Below are 25,417 nucleotides of genomic sequence, written 5' to 3'. Positions count from 1 at the left end.
ACAATAACATGATTTAGGTCTATCCCCTTAGTTTTATACCTTTCATTAATAATCACAGAAAATGTGTATTCAAAAAGGTGCTTTAGCAGCTACCTAATTCTAAGTCCATGGGAATTACCATGTGGGCTTAAAATTAAATTAAGCACCTTGCAAGACTGGGTTAATCTTAAAGTGCAATTCCGTGATTCTGAAGCACTGTTCTAGTTTCTTCACTCTTGCATATAATCCCAGTGATTTTATTGGAAATAATGCAGCAGGAATGCAATTGCAGAACTGAAACATTAGAGAAATCTTTAAGGACAAGAACTGTAACTTCCATTTTCAAATGTCTAAAGTCAGAGACAAAAAACGTATTGTACAAATCAGGAGAAGAAAAGCATTCCTAATTTAACAATGCAGTGTTTACAGATTCTACATACTTACTCCTACTTTCTTTTGGAGATTTAAACTTCTCACAGCTTTCCTTGCTAGATGAAGTGCATGATTGTCATCCAAAGCATAATGATCTGTTACACCGGATTTTCTGTATATAAATAGCAATAGCAATAAGAAGACTTAATTAAAAAATCTGACCATGAAAACTTGAGGTTTTAAAAACTTTTAAGACCTTAAAAGTTTTATATTTATCTTTAAAACATAGATGTTACAGTACAGCTCTCCATGTTTTGTTATGAAGTCACTTTCAAAACTGAACCCATGCCTGAACTTTTCTTTGAAACAGTGTATTCAAGTTATCAGACATGACATAAAATAGCAACTCTAGGAAGTAAAAAACCTAAATGACAATATAAAAGATGACAAACACTGTTCCAATGGAAATTAAAAATAATCTGAGATTATAAAGAAAACATGTTTACAGAAATGTTACAAACTGCCCTTAAAAATAATTCTTTATTCATTTCAGTAAATTGAAATAAAAATTAAGCATTTGTTGTACAGTAATACTTAACTTACTGTACCGTAATACCTTTGTTTACTGTTCTTTTCATGTTAGAACTTGAAAGTGCATAGAATTCTTTTGTAACAAGTATTCTGTTACAAAAAACACAGGCTATTTTCTTCTTGTTTGTAAGTTTGAACTGACAGTAAGAAAGACACAATCTGCAAAATACATTATCTTTGTCAACGTGCATTAATCTATTAACACTCAGCATTAAACAGTATAGAAAAGTCCTTCATATTATGTGTGATGCTGCAGGACATTAGACACATAGTATTTTAAAGTAGTAAATGAAGGAAACAAGATCGTAACTAGAGTAACATAAGGTAACTGTGCTACTCTAACAACAAAATGATTCATCACCACCAGATAAGGACACAGAAAATCTTAATTTTTAAAATCTAAATATAGTTTAAAGAAGACCTAAATATAAACTGATTAAAATAAAATAAAATACACCCTGTTAAAGTCTAAAGGATGGAAGAAATTAACTCTGGGAAAATATTTCTTTAAACCTGCAGTGAAGATCTGCCCCTCCAAGATCCTCTGCTGATACCTCTTCACCTGTTGCTGCTTTAACCTACCGCAAGGAAAGGAAAATGAGCTTTAGAGTTGATGCTTGTCTTGCATTAATACTTATACTGGCTTAGTTATAGCAATAAAAGAGATCTTTACAAAATGCTTCTTCATTAATATTTCCTCATTTACTCTCCCTCAGAGCACTTAAAATGTGACAACACAGAATCTTGTCAAAATTACTTAATTTCTCTGATTTTACACCCTTATTCTAGCATTAATATGTAGTTTTTATTGAGAAAGATTCCCCACTTACTGTTGTATTTACTGCTGTGTCCATTATTACTGTGAGTATGCTTACACACTGTCATGGTTTAACCCCAGCCAGCAACTAAGCACCACGCAGCCGCTCACTCACTCCCCCCCATCCAGTGGGATGGGGGAGAAAATCAGGAGAAGAAGTAAAACTCCTGGGTTGAGATAAGAACGGTTTAATAGAACAGAAAAGAAGAAACTAATAATGATAATGATAACACTAATAAAATGCCAACAGTAGTAATAAAAGGATTGAAATGTACAAATGATGCGCAGGGCAATTGCTCACCACCCGCCGACCGACACCCAGCCAGTCCCCGAGCGGCGAATCCCTGCCCCCCCACTTCCCAGTTCCTAAACTAGATGGGACGTCACATGGTATGGAATACACTCTTTGCCAGGTTGGGTCAGGTGCCCTGGCTGGGCATGAGAAGCTGAAAAATCCTTGACTATAGTCTAAACACTACTGAGCAACAACTGAAAACATCAGTGTTATCAACATTCTTCACATACTGAACTCAAAACATAGCACTGTACCAGCTACTAGAAAGACAGTTAACTCTATCCCAGCTGAAACCAGGACACACACCCTTTAGATTTATGAACATGCATTTTCACAAAAAATTTTTAGCACTTAACAAGCAATTTCAAACATGATACTTTCCTGCATTGTTTCAAACAAACAATATCTCCGCTGAAACTTAGCATTCTTTCACTTTGCTTTCTCTACACAAACTCTTCTTCTGTGAATTTTAACTTATTTAAATATTAAAAAACAATCATTAGCAGTTTTTATTTTCTAAATCTTCCATTAAACACACAATAATTTAGTAAGAGTAATTTTCTTTTAAAAAGCTTATTAATGGCATAAAACTATTTGGGATCAAGTATGTCTCCATAAAAATACCCGCAATGCACAACCTAAATCCTAGATCTGTCAAATCTTAGACCTGATAGGATAATCTGAGAGTGAGTGAACTCCTCCTTAAAACAAAGCAGTATCATTTACTGCATGGTAAAAAAAAAAAGCCTTGATGCATTTCCACTCTACTGTAACTGCTTTGAAAAGGATTGCTTGCAAGCTGGTGAAACCATTATTCATCACGTAGAGAGAGTACAGAGGCAGTGTAAGAGACAAGGGAAGATGAAACTATCATCACTTCCAAAACAGATTTCAGTTTCCAAGTTTCGTGCCTAAAACTGAAGCACACTAAACATGTGTATATATATATATATATACACACACACACATACACACACACTTCCAAACTGTCAGATCTGTAAAATTAACTATAGATATTTCTTCACTAGTAGGATTTTTGCTTTTAAATTTGAATGGCTACCCATGTAATATGAAGGTGTGGTATTCTGATAGTAATTAATGAAAAGTTTCTGTCAGACATATAATTGAGTCTTCATTAAACAACCAACAGAAGAACATACTTTTAAGAGAAATTAGGAAAAAAATTTCTTCACTGAAAGGGTTGTCAAGCACTGGAACAGGCTGCCCAGTGAAGTGATTGAGTCACCACCCCCGGAGGTATTTAAAAGTCATGTAGACATGGCACTTAGGGACATGGTTTTGTGGTGGACTTGGCAGTGTTAGGTTTACAGCTGGACTCAATGATCTTAAAGGTCTATTCCAACCTAAATGATTCTATGACTCTATTCCATGATTCTGTGAAATAATTCTATACATGTCTCTTCACACATCTGACACAGTATGGAGCTGTAACATATTGTGATTCTGTGACTACTGCAGAACTTTGAACAAATCTGAACAGAGCACTGACTTCCCTTAGTGCAGAAATCTAGACACTCATTTTAATAAACTTTACAAAAATGGCTTTTTTTCCTCTTCAGCAGAGATGAAGTCTTCCTTCTCCAAATCACAGAATCAGAGTTGTGGAGTCTGTCAGCCACCCTGGGAGACTGTCTAGTTTAACTCCCCTGCTCAAAGCAGGGTTAACCAGAGGAGGTTGCTCATGATCATGTACAGTCAAGTTTTTAGTATCTCCAAGGATGGAAAGACTCCACAGCCTCTCCAGACAACTCGGTTCAGCATGACCACCTTTGCAGTAAAAAAGTGTTTTCTTGCATCTAAATAGAATTTCCTTTATTTCAGTTTGTGTCCTGTAGCCTCCTGAGCTGTCACTGGGTACCAGTGAGAAGCCTGGCTCTACTACCTTTACTTCCCCCTGCAAGGTATTCATACACATGGATAGATTCCTCCTGAGCCATCTCTTCACCAGGCTGAGAAGTCCCATCTCTCTCAGCCTCTCCTCATATCACAGATGCCCCAGTCCCTTCATCATCTCCATGGACCTTCACTGACTCACTCCAGTATGTTCATGTCTTTTTTGGTCTGGAGAGCCCAGAGCTGGACCTAGCACCCCAAATGTGTCTTATGAGGGCTGAGTAGATGGAAAGGATCACCACCCTTGACTTGCTGGAAACACTCTCCCTAACGCATGACCAGCATGTTGCTGGCTGCCTTGGCTGCAAGGGCACATTGCTGGCTTATGTTCAGCTTGGTGTCCACCAGGACCTACAGTGCCTTTTTCTGCCAAGCATCTTCCCAGCTGATTGGTGTCCCAGCCTGTTCTGGTGTCCAGGATTATTCCTTCCAAGGAGCATCTGCCTGCTGTGTTTAATTAACTTCAAATGGTTCTGTTCAGCCCCCTTCTCCAGCCTGTTGAGGTACCTCTGAAAGGCAGCACAATCATCTGCTCTATTAACCACTCCTCACATGTTTTTATCATCTGCGAATTTGCTGATGGTAAACTTTGCACCATTGTCCAGGTCATCAATGAAGATGTTAAACAGTATTGGTCCCAGTACTGACCTCTGAGGTGTGCCACCAGTGATGGACCTCCAGCTTGAGCACAGCAGTTCAGCCAGTTCTCAGACCATCTCACTGCCCATTTACCCAGTCTGTACTTCACCAGTTTGTTGAGGATGTTACGGAAGACAGTATCAAAAACCTTGTCAAAGCCAACATAAATAACATCCACTGTTCTCTCTACTTCCACAGAGCCAGTCATCTCAGCATAGGGGACTACCAGTTTGGTCAGGCCTGATTTCCCCATTTTAAATCCATGCTCACTACTTGCAGTCACCTACTTGTCCATAGTGTTTTTGCAAATAGCTTCCAGGATTATTTGCTCCATAACCTTCCCAGGTACTGCAGTGCAAGAGCATTCTACAAACCATAGTTTAAATAGTACTGACTTTCTTGAAGTTCATTAAATTCTAACAGACTGCAAATAGATCCTTGACAAGATATGTGGGGATTTTTAAATAAATCCCATTTCAAGCTACTTCAGCTAGCAATCAGCAGAAATCCACCCAAACTTTAGATAACATGTACATTTCCCACAACAGATCAGGCTGATGTGTAGAAGAGGCCCCAGCACATAAATATACATGAATTTGACAAACTTACTGCTTTTTACCAGACTTCCCTTCACTGCTGAGCACAGACTACTGAGATCTATCTGTTCATGAAGTCATTACCCATCACCTTTCTAAAAAGAAGGCCAAGGAAACTTGCACTTTAGACTTTGGACTGTACCTGCAATTCACTTTTTTTGGCATAAACATCCCAAGACTAATTATAACTAACATCAGGGGTTTTCTTTCACTTCCTTAGGATGTTTTATTTTAGGCAGGCAAGTGATAAAATCCAATCCAATTTTCTTCATATAGGAAAGACATTTGGGGGGAACAGAGCATACACAATAATACAATACGTGCTACAACATGGAATGGAAGTTTCTATGGGAGTCTGAAGTAATTTTGATGCTTAGAGAAAGGCAAGCAAAACATTCTCAGTGAGAATACGAAAAGGTCTACCAAACAGAAAAGCTGACACGTAGTGATATTAAAGTTTGATCTATATGCACAAAGATAAGGATCATTACATCTGCAGGTTGCTAAGGAACAAATTAAATTGGAGGATAGTTGTGAAATCTTCCTCTGGAAATGGTGAAAAGTTTTTGTCCTTTCTAACTTCACAACATCCTTGCAGTCACTGACTTGCCTAGCCAAGTCTTCCCTTTGAGACCTGACTCAGGCCACTCTTTTTCAGCTGCCTATCCTAGCAAAAGTCTCCTGTACTACATCTCAGTGATACACATGTATGACCTAAATTCCCTTGCGAAGTTAAATGATTACCATCCTCTTAGAGCAAGAGTCTGGCTCCCTTTTTTTCAGCTTCCTAGCCAGCTTCCTGGGTAGTACTGGGTATTAGCTGTCTTATTTTGTACCTGCTTAATGCTGGAGCTTGAAAGAAACTGGCTTTGAGTAAGCTCTCCAGGACACATTACTCAATGCACCCAACGGGTCTCCCAGGGTCTGATGAACCTCTCCAGCTAAAACATAGCTCCAAGCGGAATCACTCAGGGTGCACAGGACTCCCCAGCACTCTTGCCAGTGGAAATGCCATGTCAGAAGAGCTGAGTTTGCTCGGGTCTTTCAGATTTACTAGCTGAACTTCTGCAACAAATTACTCTGAACCTGAGCAAGCCCCAGAGGCAGTACTGCCACTTTCTATGCCACTGGCTCTAAGCTAAAGAACTGTGCTGGACCTAGACAGGGTTTGTGCTTAAGACAGCTCAGGTGTTCCTGCAACCACGGCAGTTATTTGTAACACAATAACCAAGCTAGTAAGAGACTGAGATAAAAGTTAATGTCTTTCATCGTCCTAATTTCCTTATCTCAATAAAAAGATGTATGAATCACCCAATGTTACTCACTCAACCAATATCTTCATTCACATTTACGCTACTTTTCACCAAGAAACTCCTAATATATAAATTACAGTGATAAATTTACAGAAAATTGCTTAATTTTGAGGGAAGATTTGTCTTTGTTTACCTATAAACAACAAGCTGAAAGAGACTAATAAACGTAAAAAGGAACTGAGACCTAGGTAAGGCATTTGAAACGATTACTGCCAAAGAAATTCCAACAAAACAATTCTAGATTTCTAAATTCTAATGAGCAGTACATAAATTAACATTAAATGACACAGTTGCTATTAATTACTTCATCTGCTTTTGCTGATCACTTTATTCTTCTTGACAACTTGGAAAGCATCCAAGCATCCAAATAATAAAATAATTCAAGCTAAATGTGTTATTTTATTATGGCAGACAACAAAATATCCTTGTACTTATAGGTGTGTGCCCCCCGTCCCACTGCTTTCGATATGCCAGTTACATTCTGAATTTATTTAAGATGTTCTGGAACAGTAATTAGCACTTACCAGCCATAAAAAAGTATGTCTGCATAAATTATGACTTTTTTTTTTTTTTTTTTAAGATGCTCAAGAATTTAAAATCCATCTACACATTGAACTTTGGAAGAAAAAAGAAGGGGTATAAAATGCTAAATCCACTTTTAGCATCAAGATGACACAGTGAGGAAAAAAACACCCTAAAGCAAAGGAAAAGAATGAAATGCAAAATCATGCTGTGGAAAATAGAGCAGTGCTATGCAAGTGAACACTAAATGACATCACAGGTAAGTTCTTCATGCTTTTAAAGAAATAAACACAATCATGCCTTAGGAAATGGTTAACCAAAAAATCTGTCAGTGGTTGTCTTCCTGTAGTTTAGGGGACCTGCTACATTTTCCCAGTATCTTAAGTGGTGGAAAGAAGTGACTTCCAGCAAAACTCCTCCTCCTCCATTACTACAGCAATTTAGTGGAGCAGTATCTTCATCAATAATACTGTTACAAACTGATTTCTCCATTTAGGCCTGCTCAAGTTGGAAGGACTTTCGAGAGACATTTGATTTGCACTTGGCTTTGTCACAGGAAGCACACCTCAAAGTTCCCAAAAAACTATATCCAAAACAGAGCCAACATGCTGCCTCAGACCAGTTTGTTCAATGAGACAAATATTTGACTTTTTCAACAAAGCAAGTTTATCCAGTCAGACATCACTGAGACCAGAACAGTTGTGCTGGGTGCTGCCCCACCTGTTACCTCTAGCACTAACATAACATCTACTACTGGAAATTTCTTTCTTCTCGTAAAGCTTATGTTAAGTAAAATAACCTTTGTCAGCAAAGATTATTATTTGTATCAGTATAAAACTGAGCATATGCTAGAACATACACTGGTACAGCTGTTTTTAAAAAAATAAACCCCACTCAGGCACTCCCTTTCCTATTGGAGCCAAGCTACAATTTTAAAGCTGTCTTATGCTGGAATATTTTGCACAGTCACGTGAGTTCTACAACAAAGCAAGTTTTAATTCACAGGAGTTCTTCAGTTTCCTTAGAAACAATTTCCTTACTAAGAAAGTTAGAAAGTGATGACAAGCTCTGTCATTAAGTCCTTTGTCTGTAAACTGGCATAAAATATAGTTCAGTCCTGCTCTTAAGTTCTCTATCTTGACTCTGAGATATAATATACATGCTTTTAATTTTTTTATTTCAAGTCAAACCTAGACACTGCATAATTGAATATAGAAAGCATTTTTATAATTTAAAATGTGCAAGGCAAAAGCAATACTATAAAAACACCTTAACAAAGTTTGATTTATATATACACCTCTAACAGATAGAAAAGATTTAATTTAAGATAGAAACATTCAGATATACTTAAAAATTGCAAACTAGTCGAGATAATATCTGGAAATATCTCACCAAGAAAGGTCTCAATAGTTTAAGCTGTATGATTGTCAGTAGCACAAATATTTGGGGGGGCTATGTTACTAGAAAATTCTGTATCCTTACCAGTGGTGGCCCTCCCAGGAATATTGTTCCCTGTTTGCCAACAATAATACTTTCATCAGCCATGGCAGGTACATATGCTCCTCCTGCCGTACAGGATCCCATTACTACTGCTATCTATTGGGAAGACAAAAACCACAAGTTAATGAATTGTCCAACCCTTAAAAACAGCAAATGCACATGCTACTATTATATATCGTACTGATTTTAATACAGGTTCTGGGACAGCACTGCAAGATTATTTTTGCCTGACAAAGCAACCTTTTTATTTATGTTTTAGCTTTTCTTCAAAAAGATAGGGAATCTCTCTAGTTTTCAGTAGTCTCTTAAACTATGATCTTCAGGCCACCTTGCAGGAAAAACCACATATGAAGTACCATGAGCTATGTATGTGAAATACTTGAAGAGGTGCACGTTCTACCATGAAATTTGTTTTTATTGATGAATGGTAAAAGGTTGAAACCTATAGGTTGCTCCTGGTATTTACAGTTAAGTCAGAGCTTTGGTTGTTGCTTATTGGCTTAATTTCATCAACATTAACATCCTTTGAAGAAAACTCCTCACATCTGCTACTACGTAATTTCAGTTCTTCAATGGATCAACTAATTAACTCTGTGCCTTCAAGGCGTGCTGAGTATCTTGTTACAGGCTTTAGCGTGAATAATCTCTGCTTCATCCTTATGCCTAGATGATAATCTATCCAATGAACATTTCCTACCAGTAATATTTTTGTGACACTTTTACAAAACTGACTTGACCTCAGACACTGTGAATACTGTAGCAGCATATGATCATGAAAGTGAAGTTTCTCACTTAACTTATCCTTCAAGGGAGCTCCTCCAAAGACCCTTTCAAAACAGCTTGTGAAGCAGAAGAAATGGAATAGTTATATGGAAAAGGCAGATAGTAAGAAAGTAATTGTCTAATCTAACGCTTTCTTTCACAACCACAACTGCAAACCCTGCCCCCCAAACACAAAATAATGTTATTTTGTGTTAACTTTGTTTGGAAATATTTCTAAAGCAACATCAAGCAGTGTTCTGTGTTAAATAATAATTTAATGTTTGTTCTTAAAAGAAAACAGTGCACAGAAATAAAACTTCCAAATCACATTACCTGTACCTAAAGCAGGAGTAGATGAACTATGTCAACCTGCTATCATCAAATCAAACAGCTTTTTCAGCAAACGGTTTTCAGTATCTTAAACTGTATTCAGAGTCACATGATTAATCTGCAGTATTTCTGTTGTGCATTTAATAAATACCTCCAGGTAAATAAAAAGATAACACAAGCCTCTAGAAATGGAAGAAACCTGGGAAAAAAGTTAATTTGATTTTTTTCCCCAGGATTTGTGGTTTTTTCGCACTCTTAATTTTACCTGGCTCATGCTGAAAAATGTGCCTGCATTTAAACTTTAACTTCTCAGGTGTTACTTTTTCCTTTACATAAACTGGAATATGTATATATTGGAAAAAAACCCAAAATCTACTTGTCAAATAGCACAACCTCAAATTCCTGACTAATGTACTATTTCCTGACTTCATTCTTTGAATTACTGCATAGGAAATTACTTAAGAGTACAATAAAAATCAACAGTTCTGAATGCACATGCAGTATTTCATACCCACTGATCAGCTCCCCATAGTATCCATGCAGCATATGAGTGTGACAGCGCTTAGGAAATGGCTAATGAGAAAATAATCACAGCTTTCTGATTCACAGCCATACAGACATCAATGCAATTTAAAGCTGCAGTAGGAGTATAATAAATTAGTCACAGGTAAAAGTGGAGGGGGAAATTAAAAGCACCATAAGCAACTGGAAAAAGGAGAAAAAAGGAAGCACTTTAAGGGCAAAATTGAGAAGGGCTGATGAACTGAAGAAACAGACCTTCAGGAAGGCCACAACAAAGAATAGCAGGTAGAAAACTAACAACATCCAGACTCCCATGTCAGAAGAATACGCCAGAATGGAAATCAGAGGGAGCATACTCTCCTAACACCATTTCCTAATGAAACATCCTCTCAAATATGGAAGATGATTCTCACGCCTTAAATAAAAGCATGGGAAAGAAAACTTAACTGTATTGCTGTAGTGATGAACTTTGCTTGCTTGAACAACTTCGAAACTTTGGTATGTACGAATAAGATAAGAAAACCTTGAGCTTTGTCAATGGTATGCGCCAAGGCACCAACAGACAAGAAGCCTTTGGTCCTGCTGAGTTTTTGTAATTCAAACCTGCCAAGGCCAGCCAACTAGGAAAAAGAGATGACCCATACGGCGCATGCCCAAAGGGCGGACACTATGTAAATGATAACATGAATATGCATATGACTAGAATAATATAAAATTTGTTTGCTGTAGGTAATGGTGTGCATGATAGGTGGAGCGATCCCCCGTGCACCCAGCGCTGCAATAAAGAATGCCTGCTTTCTAAAACTCCAAAATCGAGTCTCAGAGAGTTTCTTTGGCTGTCTTTTTCAGTAACAATTCTAGTTAATCACAGTCTGTTAGCACAGAATCAATAGCAGATTTACAAATGTTAATAGTGACTTTTCAAAATGAAACAAAGGATAGAAACATCTCCCAAACAAAATACAAACATATTACATCCTTTAAATGAAGGAAGCACTTCAGTATAACATTTTCCCCAGTCTTCTATAAATATTTTAAGAAAGGTAAACTTTCATCAGTGTCATACCAAGAAAACTAAGCTTTCATCACTGTCATAACAAACAGAAATGTGTTTTATTAAAAGGCAAATCCTTCCTACATTTAGTTTTTATTGTACAGAAGTACAATGCTAGTCTTAATGCAACACTGTGTGGTAATCAAAATAAAAACAAATTCAGCTTTATAAGGAACTTTACAAATACATTAATGTTGCTTCAAGATACTTAGGAAAACACCAGCATGACTTTAGGGCCAGGCATATCTAAAAAGGTCCTGCCTAACATCAGTAACTCCAGCCTTGCAAACTGGGTTTACATATTCATCTTTGACATAACATTAAAAAATCACTACTCCCATACCACACGATTGGAGTCTCTAGCAAAAATAAGGTTTACCAAAACTTCTCCTAAAAAGATAATTCTGCAAAACAGCCCTGTGACCATTTCCTTTGACACTTGCTGTTCCACAAAAATGCTGGGACCAATTTTACTCACACGTATAAATCTGAAGTACAACCCAGACCTTTCAGTGACTCTGTAGGATGGTTAGCTTGTAAACTGTCTTTTTTCCTAAATATTTTTAACTAAACAGTGCTTTTCCTCTGGAGACCTAGCTAATCACTACAATTGCTCTACTTTTATGACTGGAAAGAAGAGAACTGCAGAAGTTAAATTATGTCAGACTTTCTAAAGAGATTTAGTGTATTGTTGTATTCTTCAGCCTTGGATTTCTCTGGAGGCAATGGATTTCAGGATACTTTGGTAGACAAAAAGATGGTTCAAGAATTGAAGTCTGACTTGCTTCCAAAATGTGCCAAAAAGGCAGCAAAGGTAACAAATGCAGTTTCCTCAAAAATCATACAAAGCCAATGTGTGCCATGTAAGGAGGAGTCAGATAGAATACTGTATCCTTGACAGTGTACCTGCTTCACGTTGAACAGAAGTATTAGCTTCTATTTCCTCCTTCTGGACTAGGAGATTCAAACAAGCACAGCTTCTCACAGAGAATAAATAAAAATGGTTCCAGCCCAACCATGCCTCTCAATGACAGAGGTTGGTAAAAATGAAGATGATAAAGTCTTATTTCCACTTTACATTAAGATTGAGTTCAACAGTAAAGTGTGTCGAAACAATATGTTAGTGAAATACTTCCATGACAGTACTCAGATGAAACAGCAAGTTAGCTAAACATTTACTCTGCTTGAGGATGCAACACCTATTTCTAAGCCTAATGTTCTAAAACAATTTTTCTTCTTGGGTGGAACAACCTGAAAATTTCCTTCACCTTCTTTCATCCAGCCAATATAAAGTGATAGGCATTGAACTTACAACTACACCTAGGAACAGGCTCCTGAAATTAAGATAATTCAGCAAAAACACCAGCTCACTGCTCAGCAGTCAGAAAAATCAAAGATGTTAGAACAACTGGCAAAGGAATAGAAAAGAGAATAATGTATATCATTATGCTCCATCATTATTTGACTTATTGAGTAGTGCAGTCTGGCTCCTTCATCTCTGTTGTGGTTTAACCCCAGCCAGCAACTAAACACCACATGGCCACTCACTCACTCCCCTCTGGTGGGATGGGGGAGAGAATTCAAAGAGTAAAAGTGAAAAAACTCATGGATTGAGATAAAGACAGTTTAATAGGTAAAGCAGAAGCCATGCATGCACGCAAGCAAAACAAACCAAGGAATTCATTCGCCACTTCCCATCAGCAGGCAGGTGTTCAGCCATCCCCAGGAAGGCAGGGCTCCATCACACTTAACGGTTACTTGGGAAGACAAACGCCATCACTCCGAATGTCCCCCCCTTCTTTCTTCCTCCCCCAGCTTAATATGCTGAGCCTGAAGTCATAGGGTCTGGAATATCCTTTGAGTCAGTTTGGGTCAGCTGTCCCAGCTGTGTCCCCTCCCAACTTCTTGTGCCCCTGCAGCCTATTCGCTGGTGGGGTGGGGTGAGAAGCAGAAAAGGTCTCAACTCTGTGTAAGCACTGCTCAGTAGTAACGAAAACATCCCTGTATTATCAACACTGTTTTAAGCACAAAGCCAAAACGTAGCCCCATACTAGCTACTATGAAGAAAATTAAGTCTACTCCAGCCAAAACCAGCACAATCTCAAAGAAGATATAATAAGATCTGGGAAAAGGTTTACAGAAGATAAACTAGGACCATCGAAGGGATGGAACGCTTTCTGTAGGAAGAACAGCTAAGCTTGAATTCTTTGGCCTGCCAAGGGGTATAAAAGGGAGGTATACAAGAGGGCTACACAACCATATGAAGAGGCTGGGAGTTGACTGACTACACAGCAACTCTGTAGGAACAACCTGGTCATCTGCTTTCCTGGAGCGTTCCTTTATTTGGAGGAGGTTATCTTCAAAGACCATGGACTCCTCTGCCCTCCCTGGCAGCCTCTCAAAGGTCCTACTGACAATTCCCTTAACAAGCCCAAGACTACTCTCCTGAAGTCCAGGGTCTTTATCCTGCTAACTGCCTTCCTCACCTCCACTGGGACCTTATACTCTGCCCTCCACTTTCACTGCAGCCAAGGCTGCCATCAGCAATCACATCCTCAAGCAGTTCTACATTCTCCGTGAGTAATAGATCCAGAAATGCACCTCCCCCTAACACGCCACCTGCATCAAAAAACTGACTGCAATGCACTCCTGCAACACACATGACACAAAACCACTTCTAAATCCAGGAACTGTGACTAACAGTAATTCTATGTGTCATTAATACATTAGAAAATAACCTCATTGTTAGGGCAGTTTTATCATACAGCACCTCAGTCTATAAAATGGATATAAAAATATATGCATACCCCTGTTAATAGAAAGTATGTCTCATTTACTAGCCATCATGAAAACCGTCCTCACCTTTACAGCGTTGATGCAGAATAATCAACAATTCCAAAAGATTTCCTAGTGCTTCCTCACATGGCCCTACATACCATGTTGTCAAGTCCCTTTTTCTCCTACTCCCAGATAGGAGCAGATAGGTCATATCATTAACACTAAGGTCAAGAAAGAAGACAGCTTCTTCAAAACTATAATGACTTTATGTGGACAGTTACCGTGTTTACAGTGCCTCCAATCCCCAGACCAGGCCACCAGGTCAGCACAACACAGTGCTGTCAAAAACAAAGCATGGGTACAAGCCTTGAAACCAGAAAAAGGCAGCAAACATAAAAACTAATTAGTACATTTCATTCTTAAGTAAAAGCAAATTACCTGTGGAATTCCTTGTGAGGACATGACTGCTTGATTATAGAAAATACGGCCAAAATGATCTCTATCTGGAAATACTTCTGCTTGCCGAGGTAAATTTGCTCCTCCTGAATCAACTACAGAGTGAATGAAAATATATTAACATGTCTTTGAACAGTGTTACATACTTACGTTGTTGGTAAAGTATCTGCACATTACTTAAAATATAAAGCAATTACAATCACTAACACTATATGTATTTCTATGACTCTAGGTATATTAGGACATCCTTCCTGAAAAAAAGAAGACAAATAGTTAACAACCCCTCGCAATAACATCTGCCCCAATCATTGTAATGGAAAATAAATTCAGACATGCTTAGAGATGTAATCGTACCTCTCTATAAACTCATCTTACTGCAAAAGATTTAAACTAAGAACACTTTCAATGTACAATTTTAACTCAATTATTCTATTGCAATTCTGCCACAAGTTCCAGAAACGGGCAAGACTAACCACCACTGAGTTTAAGAGGTATAGGCATGTGTACCTTCATACCTTGATTATACAGACACACCAAAGACCTTATACTATCTTTAGGAACCTTCGCTTACTATGTGTCCTTGCCTCTTGATGTGGCCCTCCAACTTAAAGGTCTCTAACTGCAGCTACCTCTCCACTCCCAAACAGTGAAAATACATCATGTCATAAGACTCCAAAGAAGAACAGAAGACTAGAATGAAATGCACAAGGAGGCCAAACATCTCCAAGAACTCTGGCTCCTGGTAATATCAGCAACAGTCCACATGCACATTCTCATGCTGTGTGACTGCAGCCAGTAATGCCCTACGTTCAGCTTTACAGTGAAGCAGGGTTTTGATTCCCTCCACCGCACTTGCAGAACCACTCTCCCAAACCAGCACCGACTCTGGCAACTAGACAAACTCCAACCTGGTCAACACACCAGTGTTGTGAAATGGGCCATCCCTGAACACAGAAGAAAACACCCACACCAGTGACTGACTCGGTGACAAATGGCACTAGGTGTCCACATCAGAATTAACACCTAGCCAGCTACCACTGAGGGAAAAGGCAGTTAAAATGGCATAAAAAGTACATGGTCAAAGTGCTGACTGACTACAAAGCACTTCCTCTTGATTGCACAACAGAAACAAGCCCAGGTACAGAAATTGCAAAGGTAAACTAACTCACCAGGTTTGAGTGATCAGCAGTATATATACAGGGACTATACACCTCAAAGGTGGAACAAAATAATTAAACTTTTGTTTCAAGGCATATCTATGTCCCATGTTCCTCATTCCATAACATCTTATCACAGTAGAATCACACATAATTGCTCACTGATAACTCACTAAAAAAATAAAGAGTTGTCTGAACAGATAAAATTTGCTGATAATTCAGACTAAAAAAAATCATACAGTTGTTTTGCAAGCAGAAAAGCTAAGTTTCTTCTATTTTCTAAGACTAAGATAAAATTTGGCCCTCCCTTTGTCTCCAAGACTCTTTCCATTGCAGTATGACAATCCCACAAAGTCCCCACTCACACTGTCCCTCTATCCACCCCAGCAATACTTTAAAGCTCACATTTCTCCTAATCCTTCTCTCAGTATTCTTTGCATCTTTGGCCTGTCAGCAGGGCAAGAAATTACAAACACTTATGCTGGCCAGGACCTACATTTATGCTGACTATTTAACTAGTACAAGTGTCGTGACTAGCAAACCAATTAATGCCTCTCAGCTGCTACATAAGCTGCTAATCCGAGCAAAACAGAAAAGGACTAACCCACCCTGGTTTTTAAATGGAGACAGTGTAAGAGTCCTTCTCCTCTGACACTGACTTACACAAAATCCATGGGAATACACACTGTCTCAAATCTGTCAAATTTGGTTGAAATTGCCTAATGGGTTTAAAAGTTATTAGATTGGGAATTGAGGCTGAAAGACAGAGATTGGCAAAGAGCTCTTGTATTTGTACAAAACCAGGCTAAGAAAATACTACCTGTAATACACTAAAGACATTTGGCACTCTGATCTTAATCTTTAATAAAAGTATACACAAGTATACTTACGTAAAGGTTTGGCTAAATACTGATTTAATAGACTAAACTCAAAATGCAAAACAATATACAATGAAATTTCTGCTTCAGTAAAATTCATCCTAAATTGTAAAAATCTGTTGATCCAAACTATTATTGACACTTTTGGCACTGAGACTTTTCTCTTTCTTCGGTATGTTCTTTCATACAGCTACATGCCCCACCAAAAGGCAAAGTAACTTTTTTTTTTTCAACTGTAATTTGAATTAAGACTGGATGAGACTATAGGATGGACTGCTCAAGCATGGCAGAAGGGAAAGCAGTAAGAAAGAAGTGATACAATGGCATAGTCATATCTGTATCTTATGAACCGAGCCATACAGCAGTGCAGAAGATAGTGCTGAAAAGCTATGGGTACCCTCCAGTTAAGACTTGCCACCAATCTGTAGAGGTAACAGAGTATTGATGAAAATACATTTGAATATGCGTGTCTAAAATACATACCTGGTTAGTCAAATCTGGGGACACGTCAGTCTCAACAACATTTATTTAGCATCTTACCTAGAGATCCTGAGCTGCCCTTAACAAAGAACATTTGTTATTTCTGTAATGAGACTTACCCAAATATAGGCAAGGGAGATGGTTTTGCATTGCAATTTCTTGAGCACGTAAATGTTTCTTAACAGTGATGGGATAATAGGTACCACCTTTGACAGTTGCATCATTAGCAACAATCAAGCATTCCACCCTAAAAATAAAAGAAGTTTATGAGAGAGAAAAACATTTCTACTGAGTATGTTTATTAAGAACTGCAACACGCCAAGGACTCTTGAAGCCCTGATGCTCAAGAAGAGCCCTCCTCACCTGCATTCCCTCAAATGCACATTTTAACAGCAGTCTCAGCACTATGATGTCCTATTTCACAGTCCCTTAACTCTCTAAAATATTGCTGTATAGCATCGTATTTGATTTCAACAGTAGTCTTGGAGGTACTGTTAGTGAGCAAAACTAATTCTTAGCCTAGAATACCGCGCTATTTTTTGAAAATTGCCTTACTGGCGCACTAATCTCCTTCCTTCATTGGACACTAGAAATTCCATGTGTTCTGCTTTAATATGGGATAAGCTAACTAAAAAAAAAAAATATATAGAATGACTTCCTTTTAGCTAAGACTGAACAAATTAAGATACCAATTCTGTTGATTTTTTGGGTGTTAGAAACAAAACACTAAAAATACTAATAGCTTAATACTGGAAACTGAACAAAATTATACCTTCTTCCTTTTCATATCATCAATAAAGTAGATCACTGGTATCTCTCACCCAGATATACGCCCAATGCCCGTGATAATGCCTCCTGCCGGTACCTCTTCATTACCATACAACTGGTAACCTGCAAACTGGGAGAACTCCAGGAACGGAGACCTGAATAATGACAATTAATATAACACAATTTTAAAAAGGAATTGGCCATATTTGTGATTGAAGCTCACTTAAAAGGTTAAATATTTAATAAAGATATTTTTCCTTTAAAAAACAGATAAGTATTTCAACAAACACTTCTGTAAAACTCCAACTGTGTTATTTGCCAGTGTTTATGGAAACTAAAGAGAAAACAAGCCTGTTGCAGTACTTACCCACAAAAGAGAACCTGAAGAGTTTTTAGAAAAGGAAAGTACCTACCCGGGATCAATAAGCCTGTCAATTCTCTCTCTAGGTAACAGCTTTCCTCTTGATGTGTGAAGCTTACGAGCTTTTTCTCCACCTCCTGTGATAGAATAGTAAATTTTTAGATTTACTATGGACACAGATAGACAAATCACCACTTATATTAAAACTCACAATGGAAGCACTGATGAGTTTCCAGTTTTTGAAGTATGTACCTTAATAATGAATTTAATAAATAATGGTTTCCACTTCAAACAGATTTAAGGTATTGATAAAAATGCTTGCTTTTCAGAATCTACTCCATTTCCCCCCTCGTTTTTTATAGTTAGTCTTGAGGTAAAGATTTTAATAAACATAGCTGTCTGGAACTTTCTCCCACTGCTTGGCAATGAACAGAAGGGCTGAAAACACAAACACACAGACAAAAGCACAGCAGTAAGAACTACAAAAAATACTATACCCCGAAATTTGTTCAAAATAGCTATGCTGAGTCCAATCTTAAAGACCCAAGACAATCTGGATTCATTTCCTTAGATCACTCCAAAACAGAGTTCAGACACACAGCATTTAATATCAAGTTTATCTTTGCTTCATTTCAACCTTTTACTCGAGGTCATCCTAAATCATATCTTTTGCTCTCTAGAGCTTTGTGTCATTCAATACTCAAGATTTGTTGACACACCTCAGCCTCTTTGTAACAACAGCTTATACAATCATTGCCTCTCTATATAGACAGATCACTGATCCACCTCATCACTCTAAAATTGTTTCCCCCATCTAAAATAAAGAAGGTACTATTTTGCTAACATTCCTCCTGAGACTTCAAGATTTCTTTGTCATCTAAGCATCACTGAGACAGACCTTGTAAGCCTACCTTTCAAGCCCTTTCTCTCACCTCCTTCCTTGATCACTATGCACATCATTTCCTACCTGTTAGGCATGCCAGAAAGCTCACAATTTATTTCTGATTCAGGCTGTTCATTAGGTCTGTATATCCATCCTAAGTGTACATCTTGTAAATTCTTTCTGTACAAGTTTCTTAAGATACAACCTCTCACATCCACCCACAGAGTTAATACTCTCATCCAAGTTCTCAACATCCCACATCATGGCAATTATAACATTTTCTCTGACCTCCATCTTGCTTTTCTCATTTACACCCAGAGTGATGCTGCAAAAATAATCTTCCATCCTGTGACTTCTGTCATCTCTGTGCGCTCCCCCTCTTCACACACTAATTGTAAATGCTTGCCTTCTAGGCCCTGTAGCCATTTTATTGAACATTTCTTTTCCAAGATCAAGATGTTCGCTCTACCCTATACTAGCCTCCGCTCTGTGGACTGAGAAGCAGTGTCCCTGACAATGAAACAAACTTGGAAACATTTAATTTGAAATCCCTTTTTTAATGTCTCCTTTACAGTAATGTCTATAAAAAAATCACCATTACTGCTGATATGCTATGATTGCTGCCTGTCATGGAGACTAAAAGTATCTCGGTTGCTTCTTGTGCTTGCTATCAGAAATCCATCTGTTGTAACTCATCACAGCCTGTAAATTCTTTCGGGCAGGGACCATCTTCCTGTTGCACAACTGGGGATTACCCAGCAGAATGGGATATGGGTTCACAAAAGCCCTACCCACTGAAGTAACAGATAGAGAATGAAGCATTCACTACAAAGACCTCAAGCCAAGACCTCACCCTCTGAAAGACAGCTCTTACAAATAAAAAGATGTTGCACTTCTCCTTCCAAACTATTCAACCCAAGTACCTAATTGTTCTCATCTACTTAAATGATAGGCAAAGCAATCTCAATCAATGTCACTCCGTGTATTAACATCCTGGTAGAGCTCCCTCAAATGGGGGAAAGATGAGGGCCATGTTCTTGTCCTGTTAGCATGTAATGGGCAAGAACAGGAAAATGTGCAGCAGTGAAGTTGGTCATGATCATTAGTTCATGAGCCACGTAGGGAATTGCTGAACAGTCTCCACACACATAAAAGAGAGGTAGTCCATGGGTTTCAGTATCTCCTCAGGAAATCATGGAGCTTTGTTTCACAGCAAGCAAGAAAAAACACCAAGCACAAAATCTTAACTGTGCTCCATTTCAAAGCTGTAAAAGGAACTGCATTATATAAGAAACAGTGTCTGAAGAGACAGTGTCATGATGGATACAAGAAGGGGAGAATTAAAGCTGCATGCTCAACCTCTGGCAGCACAGTTAAGCATTTATAAACCATTTTATCATTCCCATTAATTACAAGTCAAGAAAATGAAACACAGATTTCAATCTTTTAAAAGTATTACAGACTTGCTTTTGTTTGCCAGCACAACTACAGCTAGAGTCTTTAAAAATCCTATTTGCACATGAAGAGACTTACAGGCAACTTGAACAGAAGTACATTTGCCAAACCAATTTGTTATAAAAGCAGGCAGCAGTGGATGAAGCAAGGAAGCAGGTGAAGTGGAAAGTGTATCAGTAAAAGCCTTTTATTAATAATCCTATCTATGTTAAAATATATTGCCAGTAGAAACATAACAGTCCATTTTTACTAAGATCTTAACAGATTAAAAATTAACTGACTCTAAATATCCAGTTCTCACTATCTACTTGCTTACTTGTTGCCTCTCTGGCAATGAAATTAATCCTTTGTTTGACTAAATCAGCCTTGCTTTCATTTATGTCTGCTTCCAGTAATTTAGGGAATTGCTTGCATTAGGATATTGCTCTGATATTCAACTGGCAAACAAAAAAATATGTTAACACACTAGAGACTGTGGTAAACAAATAAGTGATAATGGTATGGATGTTTTTCTTAGTTAGCCTGAGTTACTTAAAAAAACCCCCTAAATTTTGAACAAAGTTAGCTTGGATGTAAACCTTTTCAAGATCTTCAGCTGACAGAACACAGTAAATGTAGATTTAAACAGATGAGCTAAAATTTCAGTATGACTACTATAATCCAGCAAATATGTTGTATCTGAGTGAACTGATTAATGAACATATAGCTATAGGGGAAAAAAATCCAAAGAACAAAACTGGTTTTTGTACCAAATTAAACAAGTGTTCTAAAATCTAGACTATCATACTTACCTAATCTGATTTTTTCTGCTTGCTCTTGGAGTTTGGTTACCAGCACTTTCATTCGTTCATAGTTTTCCTAAGTGAAGAAAAACCCAGCATCTTAAGTTTAACCAAGAGCGACAGTATTATTTTTTAATAAACAAACACAGAAAGTACAAAATTGATTTCTCTTCCAAATTTCATTTTACCTTAATTAAATACTGGCTCTGTATTGTCCTTAAAGTAATAACACTTCTACCTATGTATTGGCTTTCCTCAAGCATCCCAAAGCATTTAATAAACATGTTTCACAAAAACTCTGAGTGTGTTAGGACTGTAAAAGACTAGTTCCAAATTTAATAAACAAAAACAGAATTAGTCATTACAGAGTTAAGTGCTATTTTTCAGGTTTTGTTAATTTTTTATGGGTTTGTTTGCTTTTTAAATCTAATTTTGTAAAAAACATCACATGGGTTCAAATTAAGTGCTGCTATGTCTCTTGTACCAAAAGACGAATGACCCAGACCAAACAGAATTTGCTAAACACTTTTTACATTCCTGTAATTCCTACAGGTAAAAGAAATCTTTTAAAAAACAAGAAGTCTGGTCTTCTTGCCAATATCCCTCTTAGAAAAACAAAGACTCTTAGTTCTGAATATGAGTGATCCAGTACTGAGCTCACCATTTCTATCAGAATTATCCAAAACTCTTGTGTGCTCATTACAGCAGGTTTTTATAATTTCTTAAGAATTAAAAGGTCAACCTTAATCTATTTTTCAGACATATTAAGAGCAATGTTACCTCTTTGAAAACTGTAACTACAATAAAATAACATAATAACTGCTGCATTAAAAAAAATCATACTGCCTTGCCTAATTCTCATTTAGAAGATGTTAGAGTCTACTTTGACAGAAAACAGTCTGGTGACTCTTTATATTTGGACTTGAACACTCACAATTAAGGTTTCCCCTAGAAGCAAAAAGTGTTGCAGTTAAGTTTGTTCAGCTCTGTCTTAATCACTGAAAGGCACCAAGATGTAAAGGAGAAAGAAAATAAAAACATGCACACAGGCACCTTGCATTCAAACTGTTTTAGCTGCATGGTAAGACTTTAAAAAGAACATACTTCTCCCCTTTGTAATTGCTACAAATAGATTAAAAATACTCTACTGAAAGGTAAAAACCTATCAGGTTAAAACAGGTCTTAGCAATTTCATCAGCTTGTACACACAGTTAATACATAAGGTCAGCATTTAGAGGTCATCCAGCAAGATCACGGTGGCATACTGAAACACCGAGTCCAACTCTTGTGCCTCTACTGGCTCTTGGGCAGGATTCCCCATGTTCTAATGAAGTGTCATCTGCCATATGGCTCACAGCCTGCACTTGTATGAATTTTGTACCACCCAATCGCTAGCCAACACCTAACACATCTCAAGATACCAACCTCAGTCAATGAAATCTCTCTGATGTGTGGTGCCACTCTGCAGCCTCTGGACTACTGAGGACATGGGGTGGGGGTCACCAGACTTCTGCATCTCCTCCCTCCCTTGTAAAGCTGTATCAGTATGTCCACCATATTATTGCCCTTCCAGTCTATTTCTTTTCATACTTCAATCCTCACTCTCCCTGCCCTCCTCACAGTACAGCTCTAACACCTACATCTACAACGGTTTTTCTTCCTCCTAACCTGTGAATCACACTGCAATGACCTATTGGCAGTTTTACCACCATCACAGCATCCCCAAAACCAAGATCAAAACAAGCCACATCTCAATTTGACTCCGACGCTCCTAGGAGAGACTATGGACAGTAAGTCCAGCCACACACAGTCACTGCAGCCGCACACCTGCATGCAGCACTGAAGAAAACAAAACCTGCTTTTAATCCTCTCCAAAAGACTCTGTTTACAAGTTAACTTTCTTCCCCTGTGAAAAATCTATAAAACAGCCATTGTAATGCCATACTTTTAAAAATCTGCAGTTGTCACAACACCCATTTTGTTGTATGTGTGAGTGTTTAGCTCATCCAGCTGGCTCATTTCACAGCAGTTCACATCAAATATTTTCCCCATTTCTGCTTATTCACTCAGCCTGTCTTCTCTAAATACACTCATCTTTTGCACACAGTACTGAGCTTAAAAACTCACCTTTAACATAGGAAAAAAAAGCAGCTAAAAATGGCAGTGGAAATTAAAAGGGGCACAGCAATCACAATCATAGGCTTGTTTATTAGATTCTGAATTAACAACTCACTGTAGCTACTTTAGCTACTCTACATAAAAAAAATTGTAAAAGTACTTTTTAGATAATCTATAAAAAATACTGTACTCAAATATCTGAGTTGCTTAAATTCACTTTGTTTCTATCATTATCTTTCATGTCTTTAAGCAGAACACAACATCATTATACTTTACAAAGGAAAAGTAAAGATGCCTTGAAATCTTACTGTAGGTTTTGAATACACAGAGAAAAGGCTCCTCTCAGAACCAAATGTACTAGTTCTACCATGTATTTATGGGCTCTTCATTAACTAATGACAAAAAGGCCAGTGAAGTGACGCAAGTTCTTTCTGGAAACTGGCCCTTGCACCACAAAGTTGGATAAAATTGTGCTGTTAATATGAGGGCTTCTACAAACTTTAAAGCAAAATCAAGAGGCAAAACCTACAGACTAATCCTACAGTTATTGCATGAGTAACTGAATTACTGCTACACAAGCAAAGCAACTGTAAGAGCTAATTCTTGGAACCTTTACACATATTTTCCTTTATTTTCCAGAATTTAGACTCACTCATTTTTGGATTACATTTTTACCTGTCTGATTTGAAAGACAGTTTACATGACGAAGGCCAGCCTGTCTAGCTGAATTCACAGCCAGAAAGGCAAACATTAGCTAAAGAAGGCGAGACCTTCATCACATGTTGTTATGCCTCCTTGTGTTTGCACTGTTATTCTCTGTACTACTTTTATTTCAGATGGTTAAGTGCCTCACAGCAGGGACCTCAGATCCTCGTGCCTGTAAAGCACTATATGCATTTACAACGCTCTGTAAATTATTTCTACCAAATACTAACACTATTAGCTATTTCACCAAGCCTTGCTTTTCTTCTGAGATCGAAAGGTAGACATACACAAATGCAAATCTAGCAAGACCTTAGCTGAGTAAAAACATTTATTAAAATATTACTCTTTGGGGTTTTTTGGTATGCAAAATATAAACATACACACATATATATACACACTTCATAAACGCAAGCTCTGTATACACCACATACAAATTTCACAGAAGTTTCTGTCACCTAACTTCTGTCCCAACACTTAGTTTCTGCAAAACCAAACACAGCACCAAAGGAACTATTTCAATAAGAACACATGTTGTTGCTTCACTTGCTGTTTGATACTCTACTCGGAACAAATTTGAAAACAAATGTATGCCCGCCTACCACTTTGGATCCACTCCCAAAACTGTTTTTCTCAGCCTAACTGTAAACATGATTTTTATCTTGCATATGATGACGTTAATAATGCCCCATTAAAAATAAAACAAGTTACACCAGATGCAAGTACTGTTCTCTTCAAAAAGACAACGGGAATTCCACCTATCCCTCCTCCTCCAAAGCGGATTCTTTCTGCCGGTATCCCGTTTTCTGGAGGCACGCCCACGACTCTGTAAAACTATCCCACCTGTCTCCAACTCAGGAACTGATTTGCAAACCCAAGAAAATCTCCCCACTGCCTACAAATTCCCTGTCGCCACTTCGTTAGTACGGTATCGATCAGCTCTTCAACGCCGAAAACGCAGGAGAAGCTGGCATTCTGGTTAAAAAAAAGGGAAGTGTGAAAAAAATGCCTAACGAGGCAGACGACGTTACAAACCCACATTCTTTTTACGGGGTGCGTTTACACACAGCCCGAATGAAGCAAAATGAATTTGGCGTTTCAGAAGTATGAAAGGGTGAGCAGCGCTGCAGAACTCGGCCGGCGTGCGGGCTGACCCCGGGCCGACGCACAGAAGCCCACGTTTGCGCGTACCGCTGTTACTAAATGGCCGCCCCAACACCAGCTATTAAATGGCCGCTGCCGCACTTTCACGCAGGGCCCACGCCCACCGTCCCGGTTTTGTTCTCCCGCGGCCGCTCCCGGCGCCCCGCTGGCGGGCCGGGCCTCGCCTCGCAGGCGGGGCCTGCCAGCAACCACCGGCACCTTTGTCACCACGCAGGCGTGGAAGCGGCGG

General features: G+C 38.3%; 1 protein-coding gene across 1 annotated transcript in view; it reads right to left on the bottom strand.

Annotated features, from left to right (window-relative positions):
- Nucleotides 1–25,362, bottom strand: part of MCCC2 (methylcrotonoyl-CoA carboxylase 2 (beta)) — a 41,921-nt gene extending 16,559 nt beyond the window's left edge. The window contains exons 1-9 of the mRNA XM_010578099.1: nt 25,216–25,362; nt 21,214–21,280; nt 18,137–18,221; nt 17,777–17,878; nt 17,075–17,202; nt 14,423–14,535; nt 8,521–8,634; nt 1,456–1,520; nt 424–523 (exon numbers count right to left, since the gene is read on the bottom strand). Coding sequence (XP_010576401.1) covers nt 424–523; nt 1,456–1,520; nt 8,521–8,634; nt 14,423–14,535; nt 17,075–17,202; nt 17,777–17,878; nt 18,137–18,221; nt 21,214–21,265 — 759 coding nt within the window. The 5' untranslated portion in view covers nt 21,266–21,280; nt 25,216–25,362. The remainder of the gene's footprint in view (nt 1–423; nt 524–1,455; nt 1,521–8,520; nt 8,635–14,422; nt 14,536–17,074; nt 17,203–17,776; nt 17,879–18,136; nt 18,222–21,213; nt 21,281–25,215) is intronic.
- Nucleotides 25,363–25,417: the final 55 nt, after the last annotated feature.

Source organism: Haliaeetus leucocephalus, unplaced genomic scaffold (assembly GCF_000737465.1).
Source record: "Haliaeetus leucocephalus isolate CR32 unplaced genomic scaffold, Haliaeetus_leucocephalus-4.0 Scaffold605, whole genome shotgun sequence".
NCBI classification, from domain to species: domain Eukaryota; kingdom Metazoa; phylum Chordata; class Aves; order Accipitriformes; family Accipitridae; genus Haliaeetus; species Haliaeetus leucocephalus.
The sequence above is the reverse complement of the archived record's forward strand: the minus strand, read 5'-3'. Positions and strand labels throughout refer to the sequence as shown.